The following is a 13564-nucleotide window of genomic DNA, read 5'->3' on the forward strand; positions in this document are numbered from 1 at the left end:
AAATTAACTACTCGCTGCCAGCCAGATGTCCTGTTGAGCCAAATATCAAAGTAATATTTTTAAATCTAGGTCCATGTTTGTAAGGTCATTAGCAGTAAAACATTACCTACATCTCTCATAACAAATCACCAAAATCAAATCATTTGGTCTAAGAGCATGGTCACCAAATTCTACCAAATTCTCCAGAGACTAGCCAACAATAGATACGAACCTTTGGACCTATTTGGACCTATTTGGACCAGCACAGAGTACATTTGCACACATAAGACACCTGCTCCGGGTATTCCATATGCCACACGATGCCCACCTCCTCCTCGGTGGCGGGATCAGAGAGCGGGCAGGTGGTGGTGGGGGGGGGGGGGGTTTCTCCCAATGCTTTTCTTTTCCAGACGACTGAGCTCTCTGCCTGCACACTGCACATCATACACATCTCCACTACATCACTGTCTATTTACTTCAATCTTGACACAAAGTAACAAGTTCAGCTCTTTAAAGGACCCATGAACTTTTCCTAGTTCATTTAAAAACTCTGGGCATAGCCCCTCCCACCCCCCAAAGAAAATAAATGCAAGCAAACAAACAACAAAAAACTCCTGGCATAGTACAGAATTGACGCTCAAATGCTTATTAAACTGAGTCTATTATCTGTCTTTATGTGCCAACTCAAAGTTTTTTCATAAAAACATTTTTAAGTAAACCCATGCCTTCCTCACTCTACCAACTTAAGCATTTCTGCGTTACTTTAATAAGCAAATATTTACAACACTTAGTTATTAATTTAACTAGTACTCATTGCATCACTTCCCTCCACATTTTATGATCCTCCAGAGGACAGCTGAGCTCCCCTAAACCTGGCAGAACTTAACATGATGGCATTTTAAGCACCAACCTATTCAACATTAATGAACAGCTTTCCTTCCTGAAAATTATGGATAAGGTCACAGTAAGAAGAGAAGGAACAAAACAGATCACTCATAGTGAATAATTAGCTACCTTTCTATATCTTTAAGTGAAGCACATTGAGGGCAAATTAACTTAAACTGATAGCTTTATATAATCTCATGTCTTCATAGTGCCATACATTCAGGGACCAGATATTTTCTTTTTAATCTTCACTGATAGAGGCCATAAATGCTCCGCACTTGTGTTTATTAACTCAGGTTGTGAACATGGTGTAGGAGGGGAAGTTTGGGATGTAAAGTTTCTGTGCATGTGATTAAAAGTAAATAAATGAAGAGGAAACCACTCAGGTGCTCTTTCACATTTCATTTTCCTCAATCACTGCTTTAAAAAGTTATTATTTATCTAAAAATCTCTTCAGGAGTATTTAAATCCAGACTTTAAGAGTTGAGCTCCAAGAATTTTCCAAAGTAATTAACTTTATTAATAGCAAATCCCTTCAATGAGGTGTTTTAGGACATGAGAGCAGCTACTAAAGCATTGACCTTCAAGTGTAGGCAAAACCAGTGGTGATGATATTTCACATGAAGCTACTGAATAATCAAAAGGAAAATAAAACCAGAAAAATCTATATACAGATGGTCAATTTTCTCAGGGAAGAAAAGAGAAGCTCTGATCTGATACTTGCAAATACATGAAAGAGGCCGTGAAGCACAATTTCCTGGAGAGCGATCAAAAAACAGCCAGTCCTGAATCCTCAAACTCACACATACCTTCCTGTAAGTGTTCTCTACAAGCCAGACCATGCAGAGCTCTGTTGTTCCTAGCTCAGAGAGAAATGTTAACAATGGCACTGCCTCTGGGGTTTGTCCTGGGAACTGTGCCATTTAATATTCTTATTAATTATTTTGGGGGAGAAGGTGAACTATAAGGAGAGACACTCTTGGTCGAAATGTACTGAAGATAAATCATAGGGAAGGGATATAGAAGAAATTTTGGCTGGATTTAGGTATATCATGAAGGCAACAAAGGTTAAAGTACAATGCCAAGGCCATACAGAAGAGGCCAACTAATGGAATTCTTTCCATTTAAGCTTTCAGTCACTAAATACACAGGTTAGGCAGGCTACATAAAAAGGGGGACCCAATAATCTCAGCTCTGGACAGTCCAAAGCCAAGACCATAGGATATGAGATACTGTAAGATATTGTAAGATACATAAGATATTATAAGATACATACTGCTTTTCTAAGCATTAGAAAAGCATCAAGGAAGAAAAATAAGGCTATCATCTAAAATGTTTATAAAGAGTTCTGTTCAGAATACCATATCTATTGTCAATCTAGTGATAGTTATTCCTTCTTTCTTGAAGCAGAAATTTTCTGCTTTCTTTAACTCCTAATAGAACCATTTGGGGCACATTTCTTGAGAATGTCTCACACTGATTTGTACTATAGAAGTACATACAAATTCCTTGAGACCCAAGCCCCTGCCTTTATAGCCTGCACTTCTACCAGAATGAAAAGAGTTCCAACAAATGAATGTTAAAGGCAATATAATGCAGCAGTTAAGAATATGGGTTCTGGAAAAAAAAAAAAAAAAAAGAATATGGGTTCTGTAGCCTTGGACTGTCCAAGTTTAAAACCTGGTTCTGCCATTAACTAACTTAGAGATCTTAGCAAGTTTCTGATCTGCGTGTCTCTGTTTTACCACCTGTAAAATCTGCATAATAAACAGGATTATTCTGGGGATTAAATGATATAATAAGAGCAATGGGTTTAGAACTGAATCTGGCATGTAGATAAGTATTTAATAAGTATCAGTTGAGGTCCTCATGCTGGGTTTTCCTTGAATCAATGACAGATTTCTGGGGTACCTGGATGGCTCAGTGGGTTAAACCTCTGCCTTCAGCTCAGGTGATGATCTCAGAGTTCTGGGACCAAGCCCCACATTGGGCACTTGCTCAGCAGGGAGCCTGCTCCCCGTCTCTGCCTGCCTCTCTGCCTACTTGTGATCTCTATCATGTAAATAAATAAAAACTTAAAAAAAAAAAAAAGACTTCTTCTAGATTTAAGTTTTTCACAATTAGGTAAGATGCAGAACACCCAGTTAAATTTCAATTTCAGATGAACAAAACAACAAATGGTTTTTAAGCATTTTTTTTTTTTAAGTGACGTCCACACCCGATGTGGGGCTCACACTCAAGACCCTGAGATTAAGAGTCACGTGATCGTCCGACTGAACCAGCCAGGTGCCCCAACAACAAGCATTTTTTAAATAAACAATGTCCCAAATATTGCCTGGGAGGAGAAAACTGTAGAGGCAGCAGCATCTGGTAGAACAAGAACCTTAGTTTGCTTTTTTAAGGAAAAAGTGTCTGAATCTTAACAGACATTCCTTCCTCTCTTAAAGAACTTCTTTACCACTTTTAAGAGAAGCCCTCCTTCCCACACAGTTACACTTCTTAACATCCATAGTAATTTGAAGAAAAATGAAGCTTTTAAACTAGATATAGGAAGAGACTCTTCCTATATATTTCCTACTGCCCACAGGGCACTCTGCCCATTTGTTGACAGAACCAATGCTTAAGAGGAGAGCAGTTGGGTGCTGCCCAAGTACTGATAAACAAACCACTTTGATATAGGTCCCCTTTCCACCCAACCTGAACTAAACAGAACAAACCATTAGAAAGTATTAGCTTTAACAAATTTGCCTTGAATACCTACAATGGTTTAAAAAAAGACAGGGGCAAAATTCTGCATGTCAGCAGGGGTTTATTTGGATTGCATTAGTACTGGTGGTTTGAACAGGCTAAAGAGAGTTTCCAAGCAGGGGTGGGCTCTGTGAGGATAGATTTGCATGTCTGTAAACTGGCAGGTTTCTACAGAGACCAGAACCTATTAGGCATGTATTAGGCTGTAAGTATTTATGATCTCGTCTTAAAAAACCAGCATACCATGTGTTCATTATAAATAGATCTTCTTTTACAAAGAGCAATCACATTTGTGCTTTCAATTCTAATTGCCAGTATTCCAAGAACAGCAAGCTGGCGGGAGGCAATCTTACCCCTCAATACTGATTTGAGGTTGAGCTTGGCTTGGCGGTGCAGGTCCTCTACACAGGGTGGTCTTGTGGTGGGAAGGAACACATTCTCCTGCTGGTGCCATGGAGCAGTGTAGTGGACTGTCCATCGACTCTCCTCATCGAGGTTGGAAACCGCTGTAGAAAGAAAGGCAGCATGAATTCTGGTGCCCAAGTAAGCGTCAGTGGCTCCAAATATTTTCCGTCAAGATGGGTTCTTGGTGCCTAACACATCCATGGGGTAAGGGCCAAAAAAGGGGAAATGGTGCAAATTCTGCGTAAGGTTTAACTAGGCTCTAGGGGTTCTTCACAGTGTTTTGTCTCTTGAAGGAAAAGCTGAAACTGCCCATCATTCCCCACGACGTTTTGATAGAATTATTTCTTCAGTTACTTGCTTCCCAGCATTTTAGGCCCTCCCCTGACTCCAAAGTCAGAAAACAATTAAGAAAACTGATAGAGACCTCCAATTCCTACTTAACTCTGCAACAATGAGTATTTATTATCCAACTGTACACTGCCTTTGTAACAGTAAATGTTAGATTGCCAAGACAGAAACAAATTTCCTACCAAGAAGCGCAGACCAAATGTTTCCTCTCTAAAGCATTACTTTAAAACATCATTGTAATGAACTCAACTTTTTTAAAAAATTAAGCATAAACATTCAGTGAAATATATTTAAATAGCATGTCTAATAGAAGTAGAAATCAATTTGTGCTACAAACTTTCTGTTTCCTGCTTTCATGGAATACTTTTTTCCCAAAGAATGTTGTTATATTTAAAATTTTTTTTTTAAATTCCAATGCAATTGACCCTTCCCACCATAACCCAGTTCAATTGAGTTTTCCCAGTACAAAAGAGTACATCAGAGGGGAAACAACAGGTAATCATGAGAGTATCCTAAATCTTCTAAATAATTTTCCTTGATCCTCCTAGGGCTTGGGATCTCCGTGTCTACTTTGCTTCTGTTCCTGAAACACAGACAGAGTTGGGGATACCAGCGGAGCCCACCATGAAGCTACAGCACCAAATACATGCATCAACAGTTTTTAACCCTTTCTACATATCTGCTGCTGTAAGTCAGATGTAGGGGAGACTAGGCAATTTTAGAGGAAATTTGCTGAAGCATTTCCTGGGGGTGACAAATAAAACCAGCAGATCCTAGGAATTGTGAGCCAGGGGCAAGTCTTTCCTGACTCTGAAGTAGGCTACAGAGCGTACACTGAGTATACACATTTGTACAATACAGTATGTCCCTGGAAACGAGACAATAAACAGATTCTCAAAATAAAATGAATAAGCATGCATCAACTATTGAACCTTTCTGTTCTAATGTATTTCAAATTCACTTACAGTACCCAACAGCACAGCATTAGAGCTGTTACAAAGACCAAATGAATTAATATATGTAAAGCATGATTGTGGCAGGAGTGAAATTCATCTATGGTAACAGAGACCCTGACTTTAGACCTGTATCACTAAAGGGGAACTTGGCCTTTCTTTGCACTCCTGGGAACCTGAGTCATAGGTTAGCACTCCCCCGTAACCCATTAACCCATCAACCCTTTTCTACAGCTACTAAATTCTGTAAGCCTAATTTTTCAAATCATCCCACCTTCCCCATAAATTGCTAAATGGGAAAATAAACATTGCAAACTAGACATCAAACTAAAAACAGAAACGTCTGTGTGCTTTCCGCTTTTAACGTTTGACAAAAGCATGTAATTTAGGCACCTGGTAGTTCACGTAACCTCTTGTTGAAAAATTGTTCTGTGTGCTGCATGTAATTACCAATCTTAATACATAAAATCCACAAAGACTGGATGTGGCCCTTATTTACGTGCCTGAGAATCTCCCGTAAGATGGAACTCACCCTATGTCCTCCAAACGGCAGCCACAGTTAATTGCAATGTTTCCTGCTGATGTGCATTTATTTGTAAGACTGAACTACCACACTTCATAGTTGAAAACTATTGAAAAGTGAAACTTCCTATTTGCCAATTACAAATCAAATCCAAGTAATGATACTTGCGTCTGTGCAGTCCTGCCACTGGCCCCACTGTACAGCTACCAACTGGCTCCCATGAAAGCACAGTTGTCTCTTCTTGGAGCATCTCACTCATGCCAGGGCAGATTTTAATCAGTCCATCCAAAGACAGCCTCCCACCGAGGGAGCTGCAGAAAATGAGCCGAGAGCGCTGTTCTTTGTTGCTTCCTCCAAGGTCTCTCTTACCAATGCTCATACCCAACCACATTAATCTAGTTTAAATCACTGGCCCAAAAGCTCAACTAAACTAAGCCAACAGCTATGTAAAAACAAAACCATGTATCTGTAATATTTACACTCTGCAGAGAAAGGAGAAGCACCTGGATCAAAGACATGTAAACCAAGGGTCAGTACACAATGAAGCCATGCTACAAACACTGTGTACTGTACAGTGACAGATCAGTCTAGACAGTTTGTCCCAGAGCTCTGAAATACCTAACAGAGAGTTCCGGGGAGTTTTAGAGGATCATCCCCATCAAAAATACATGATAGATCACACACAGCCTCCCTGCACGGTAAGCTGAAGAATTAAAAAAACATATATCAAGGCAGACATAAGGTAAATACAAGGCTCCCCCCACCCCATTTTTTTCAAATGGCTTCTTTTGAGAAGCACTGAAGCGAATTCACCTAAAATTCCAACCATAAATAAATAAGACATTCTAAAATCACATAATTCTGCCTTAGAGTTATAAAAGTCAGAGGTATTTGAACAACTTAGTAGAGAATGGAGTTTAACTTGTGCTAATTAATGTTTTCACATTCCAATTCCATCACTCAAGAAGATGAAATAGTACAAAACACACACACACACACACACACACACACACACACACACACACACGGGGGCGGGGCAGGAAGGAGAAATTACTTACTTTTTTTCTTAAAAAGTTTAATGAAAGACTTGATCTTTGCATTAATGAAGGCCACCATTTCCAGGATGCGTACATAGGGCTTAGAAATTTAAATCACATTAAAAGCTCAGCCCATCAGGCAGGTGGTAAGCTGTATCCTTCTGCTCCAGATTCTAACTTTTTTCCTCCAGTCTCAAATCCTTAGACATCTGCTGGGGGCTGATGTAATGTTGAGGCTGAGTTTATTGTCAGGCAGTTACAAGCCATTAACAGTCCTTGAACCTGAAAAGCTCCCACTGAAACCTAATCTTTAAGGCTGAGAGCTGCAGTGACAAAGTGTACAGAAAGAAAGAGAAAGCCAATCACAGTTCTTATTTGCATGATAGCCACATCAGTCTTTCTGCCTCGGTGCTCATTTATTCACTTTCTCTTCAACAGATCCAAAGTTTCTTCTCTCTAGAATCCGTGAAAACAGTGCAGATCTTCCTCTATGCAAGTCAAGGTGGAGCAAATGTATTCCCCATTTTCACTAGGCTACTAGGAATATCCAGATCTGTTTACTGGAGCCCAAAAGTCTTACAGCAAGTCTGTTCTGATTCTTTGACTCTCCAGTTAATTCAGGCATTTGAACTGATTTGGGGGTTGGGGGGGACAGAGCCAAACCATTGTTTCCCTGACCACGCCCCCACGTTCTGCCTCCCACGCCAAAGGAACGTTTACAAGCAGTAAAACTTTTACAACAGAATTTCCATGGAGCTCTAAGTGATGACTTGGTTGCATTTTCATGCAAATTAGTACCTCCAGTCTTCTCACCCAGTTTTTTATTTGTTTGTTTTGGATTGGTTTGGTTTTTGCCAGTGACTGAACATCAGCCTTACAATTGTACCCTAATGATTTAAATCTGTATTTTAAATTTAATTATCATCTAAGCACCTGGTTTAAAAATTCCACACTCCAGCCTCCTCCCCTCCCCCGCCCCTACCCAAGAGGGAGAACAGTAATTCCAAACAAACATTATTTAGGTTTCTCTTGAACTTGAATATACGGTACTGGGTTCTGGTTCTTTTGTCCATTTGCAATTAACCTCCAAGAACTGGGGGAGCAAAGTGAAAGGGAAGCTTCAGAAATAATAATACTCAGGCTGGCACTAGGAAAATAACTTTCGGGGTGAAGGGACTGGAACAAAAAGGGAAAGAATACAGACTGGAGAATACTAAGAAAACGGATGAAGGGAAAGAACGATGCTCACACCTCTGCCCGGTTCCACTTCGCGGCAGAACAGCTTTGGACACATGTTAGACAACCTCTGGTTTCACAGCTTAGGGCCAGACTTATAAATGAATGGAAAAATGTAATAATCCACTAATTCAAAACATTTCGTTTATAATAAAAGCTCTTAGTCAAAGAAGAAAATTTATATAAGAGGCTCCCTCTAGGGAAAGCTCTGGAATGATTCCTCCTCAAATGCCCCCCCCTCCCTTAATCTTATTTTTTGAACAACAGCAAAAGCAAAGCAAACAACAACAACAAAAAATAAAACACACACATATTACCCTCCACATTATCAGATTTCCAATTTGTGCTCTTTCATCCTGTACATAGTTTTACTTAAAAGTAATTACATGGCCAGATGGCAAACAAGAAACGACTCAAATGAGAAATGACTCCCAAGTTAAATTATAGAGCTGCCTTCAATTAGCAAGCGAAAGTCCCCCTAGGAAAACAGATTTATAAGCAAGAGTGACCTCGCTCTGCTTCAAGAGCCCCGTCTCAGCCCCACTGCCCGAGAGACAAGTAGTAGCGGGTGAGCTTCTAGACAAAAGCTCTCCGATTCACAACCCCCAAGGTTCGGAGGTTCCATGTCACTCGACATACACGGGGTTGGAAACAGCCTGCAGCTTTTCATGTCTACAACGGCGGCATCCACACATTCAGTCCAAAGGTAAATACCGAGAACATTCTCGGTACCATGCATCTCAGGTACCTTACCTCCAGGACATCCCTGCCCTCAAGGGGCTTGTATGATTTCACAGTAAACGACAACTGTACGTGTTAGAAGGTGGTAAGTGAATGGACAGAGGAAAAGGCTGAGAAGAATAAAAAAGATGGTAGGGCTAGGAAAGCAGGCCAGACGGCAGTGTTAAATAGGAGTTAGGGTAGACCTCATTGAAAAGATGAAATGTTAGTACAAACCTTAAGGAGGAGATGGAAATAAAACAAAAATCTACAGTGAATCCAATGGTTCTCATTTAAACAGGGGATATGATCACTGGGTAGTGGGGAAGGGGTAGAGGGTGGAGAGGGTTGGTGGGGGAGGGAGGGAAGACCCTTCTAGTCCACTAGGAAGTAGGAAGTCAGAGGTGTGCTCTAAGCAAATGAACTGCAGTAGGAGTCACACGGGGAGGAATTTCCTTCCTCACTTGGTATTAAGTCTGATAGTAAGCGGCCATAGCTACGTCCAGATGACAGCACTACTTGGTTGCACACCAGTCAGTGGTAAGGCTGGGAGTCGGGAGCAGGCTTCCATGCTGGGCTCCAGGCCACATTGTCCTCTAGGCATCATTTCATACTGCCCCCCCCCAAGTCCAGATCTTCAGATACTAGCCAAATAAATTAGGGTATTTACCACATCGTGACACATCAGGTTACATTTTGAAAGAGCTTATTACTTATAAAGATTTCCCCAATAATTTCATCATCTCTTACTTTATAGCCGGCATATCAGCATGAGAACAGGCTTATAATTTGCACTGTCTCCGTGTCATAGTTTATTTAAGAGCCAGGTTTTTAATGAAGTGTCTAGTATTTTTTTAATAGCTCCATTTATACATTCAACAGAAAATAAATAAATCCATGGTACTTCCTCTTCCAACTTTAGGTCTATAAATATCAGGGGGGAAAAAGTTTAAATATCCCAGGCATGGGAAAAAAATTTTTTAGAGATTTTATTTATTCATTTGAGAGAGAGAGAGAGCGCGCGACAGAAGGAGCACAAGCAAGGGGAGAGGCAGAGGAGAGGGAGAAGCAGACTCCATCCTGAGCTGGGAGCCCCACTGTGGGGTTCCATCCCATGACCTAGAGATCATGACCTGAGCTGAAGACAGATGCTTAACCATCTGACCCTGGTGCCCAGGGGCCCTAACATGGTAAATTTGACATTATAGGATAGGTTGGAGTGAAGAGCCCAATGCTGGAGACATCCCACCCAGTATACTAGTCACTTACTCTAGGAGGAACCTCTCTATACCTTGGTTTTCTCATCTGTAAAATGGAAAAAATAAAAGTATTTATGTGACAAGGTTATTATGAGAATTTAAGGAGTTATTATTGATAAAGTCCTTAGAACAGTATTTGATATGTGGTAAGCATATTTATTCATCACATAGATGAGTAAACTCTTAAGACATAGCTAAGCAGTCCTCAGCTTAATGAAGGGTCAGTCATGCTTTCACAGAAGGGGAATCAACTTCACAGACCTCAGTCTGTTTACTTGTCTCAGAGTTAAACTATCACCTCCATGAAAGATTGCTCTAAAACTATCACTCCCAGGTACTATACACTATCTTTTCTAATGCCTAAAATCCTATTCACTTACAAAAAATTCCCAGTGGTCACCAGTGCACCTCTAACTAGTACCAATGGTCTTTGATCTCCTCTTCTAATTATCTTTAATTACATACCACAAATGACCCAGTTCTTGAGCTTTTCATCGACACTGTGTATAACACTTGCTCCTTTCCTACATCTCACTGTTCCTTCTCTGGGTTCTAACACACTCTTTTTTTTTTTTTTTAAAGATTTTATTTATTTATTTGACAGAGAGAGAGTGAGAGAGAGATCACAAGTAGGCAAAGAGGCAGAGGGAAGCAGGCTCCTGCTGAGCAGAGAGCCCGATGCAGGGCTCAATCCCAGGATCCTTAGATCATGACCTGAGCCGAAGGCAGCCACTTAACCCACTAAGCCACCCAGGTGCCCCTAGTTCTAACAAACTCTTAACAAGCTTCAAAGGGCCTGTCGTCAAACATGTGTCAGGCGCTGTTGACTTATTCCCTCTTGAAACCTTGATGCTTTTACTGGAGAAAGGGCAGGAGTCAGCAAATTAAGGTCCTTTGGCCAAAACTAGCTGATGCCTTTTTAAATAGTTGAAAAAAAATTAAAGGATAATATTTCATGATGTGAAAATTCTATGAAATTTCAATTGTGGTGTCCAACAATGAGGTTGTAGTGGAACACCACTACCCCATTAGTTTATCTATTGTCTATGGCTGCTCTCGGGCTGTGTTCAACACAGACCGTATGGCCTGTAAATTGAAGCTATTTTCTATCTGGACCTTTGCGGAAAAAACTGATGATCCAGAGATGACGCTACTGCCTTTAAAGACTCTGCTCAATCTTCCTCTCACACTATTGTCTTTCATTTGTATGTCCTCCAGATCCACATTGCTAACTTCTACTTAAAATTTCACATTATCTCATGCTGGACAGCTAATTTAAGCTAATCTGCTTTCCCCCCAAACCCCAACTGGTTATCAAGAAACTTCCAGTTTCTATAAGGACTATTATAGTCAATTTTTCAATGAACCAGATGGGTAGATTTCATCTTCAGTCAAAAATGAGAAAACTGAGATCTAGAAGCTAATGCAATGTAGGAGCTAAGAGGAGAATCTGGGTGTCCTGCTTTCTCTTTCATTAGCACATATTAAAAGCCGGGAAAAGATATCTTTAGTTAGTATATTCAAGTCAATGTACCTTACAAAAATCCTTATTAGGCACATAAATAATAAAAATATTTGAGAATCACTGTTCTTTAAAAATACTGCCAAATGTTATACAGAAAAATATGCTCCTCATCACTTCAACAATCCTGGTGGCTTATACTCCTTGAGAATTCTATTACCACTACTATTGCATAAATATTTGCATCCTTATAACATTCCAACATTTCTGCTTAGTCTTTCAGTGAAATGAAATCTCATTTCTGACCACCATTTAAAATTTTTCTCCTAGGAAATATCTGATTATTTCTACAGTGATCAGATTACTTTCCAGGAGTAGGTATACAACATACTAGCAAAGAGTTATAGAAATATTTTGCAAAGTAATGCATAGTCTAAAAATTTTACCTGTAACTATGCATTTGCATTGAACCACTCAGAAATTTTATATAGAGAACTTATTAACTGACACCAACAGGGGCCCCTCCCCGTTTCCACAACCGACATCCAGGTTAAAAGTAAGTCAAACTTGGATCCTGACCTTAGGAAGGTCAGAGTCCAATGGAGCAACACACCTGAAGAGATAAGAATAATAAAGTAGTGAACAAGCACAGAGAGAGATAAGACTACGATGTTAATGGAAAAGATGGTAAAGGGCACCCAGCCCATTTGGAGTACAAGTGGAAGAGGGAACTCTCAGAGAAAACAGTCATGGTCACAGGGAGGTTCCAGATAAGCTTGGGGGGGGGGCGGGGGCGGGGGGGGGGGGGGGGATGTGGGGAAAGGTGGCAAGAAAGGTGGAGAGAGGCAGGGCCAGACCCTGAAGGACCTTTCTTCCCATAAGGGGGTGGGTTTTCTTTGGTAGGCCAGGGAGTTACTGATGGAGTTGAAAAGGGAAAGCTATAAGGCCAGTGTCACATTTCAAAGAGATCAACTAGTGCCAGACGAGCAGTGGGTGTGAATGCACTGGACCAGGGGAAGCGAGAAGCTGGGCGCTGGTGGAGCAATGTGTGCCCGAGGTGAGGAGCCTGAATCAATGCTCATTCGGGGCCATTTTTCTACAACTACCTTGGTCTTACCAGTCTATCTGGCTGTTTAATAAATGACTCTCTTAACACCCACATCTTCGTCTGAAGTACAGCCTTAAAATACAACCTCATTACTTTTACTAAGGACAAAAGATAAGTTTAAACCTAGGAGTTTCTTAAGAGCAGCACTGTCTAAGTCTCCCAGCGCTCACAGAAAAGGCTTCTAGCCCCCTTGAATTCTTCCCCCATGGCCCCATCTCCACTTAGACAAAAGTTCAGGCCCTCTTCTGTGCACTCAGTGAGTTTGTGGCATTAAAAGTCTTTATGTTGAATACAAAAACTTTCACAAACGTTGTGAAACAGTACTTACTAAAGAGGAACATTTTCAAATACTGTCCACAAGAGTTATACACAGGTGTGACACCATGTAGTATACACATTTTGAATCACACAAAATTTGAATCCTTGATCAACTGAAAATGGAATAATCAGTAAAGCTCATGGTGGTTCTCTAAGTTGGAAGGGAGGTAAGGGAAAGAAAAATGAGATACAATGGCGTTCTGATCAGGGCAATATACCAAAAGATAATTTTAAAATTCCTCTCAAAGGAATTTTACCTCTTTAAAACATGAGAGTTCTTAGCCCAACCTTATCTATAAACAGGACTTTTACTGACTGTTGATTCGTTTTAGGCTACTTTTAAAAATTAAGCTTACCATCTGAAATAAAAGACTGTACATGACTACGTTAATTTAGGGATCCTCGTTATCTTTACACATGGTTAGAATACTTGAAATACAATTTTTAAATCCACAGACACACCCAAGCATTCTTGTACTTCTTAGACCCAGAACACTGGAAAACATCACAGCAGAAAGCATCCAATACAAGGCCCCTTGGCATATAAAATAAAGTGTACATTTAATAGTAAGAGATTTTAGAA

General features: G+C 40.3%; 1 protein-coding gene across 11 annotated transcripts in view; it reads right to left on the bottom strand.

Annotated features, from left to right (window-relative positions):
• The window catches only part of NHSL1 (NHS like 1), a 226204-nt gene that overhangs the window by 58573 nt on the left and 154067 nt on the right, over positions 1-13564 (bottom strand). For 10 of the 11 annotated variants that reach the window (XM_032873031.1, XM_032873029.1, XM_032873039.1 and 7 more), the window contains exon 2: positions 3966-4118. In XM_032873031.1, coding sequence (XP_032728922.1) covers positions 3966-4118 — 153 coding nt within the window. Of the gene's footprint in view, positions 1-3965; positions 4119-6899; positions 7161-13564 lie in introns of those variants that run through there. The other variant, XM_032873033.1, reaches the window with a different exon arrangement.

Source organism: Lontra canadensis, unplaced genomic scaffold (genome assembly GCF_010015895.1).
Source record: "Lontra canadensis isolate GAN:19392208 unplaced genomic scaffold, GSC_riverotter_1.0 scaffold47, whole genome shotgun sequence".
NCBI lineage: Eukaryota > Metazoa > Chordata > Mammalia > Carnivora > Mustelidae > Lontra > Lontra canadensis.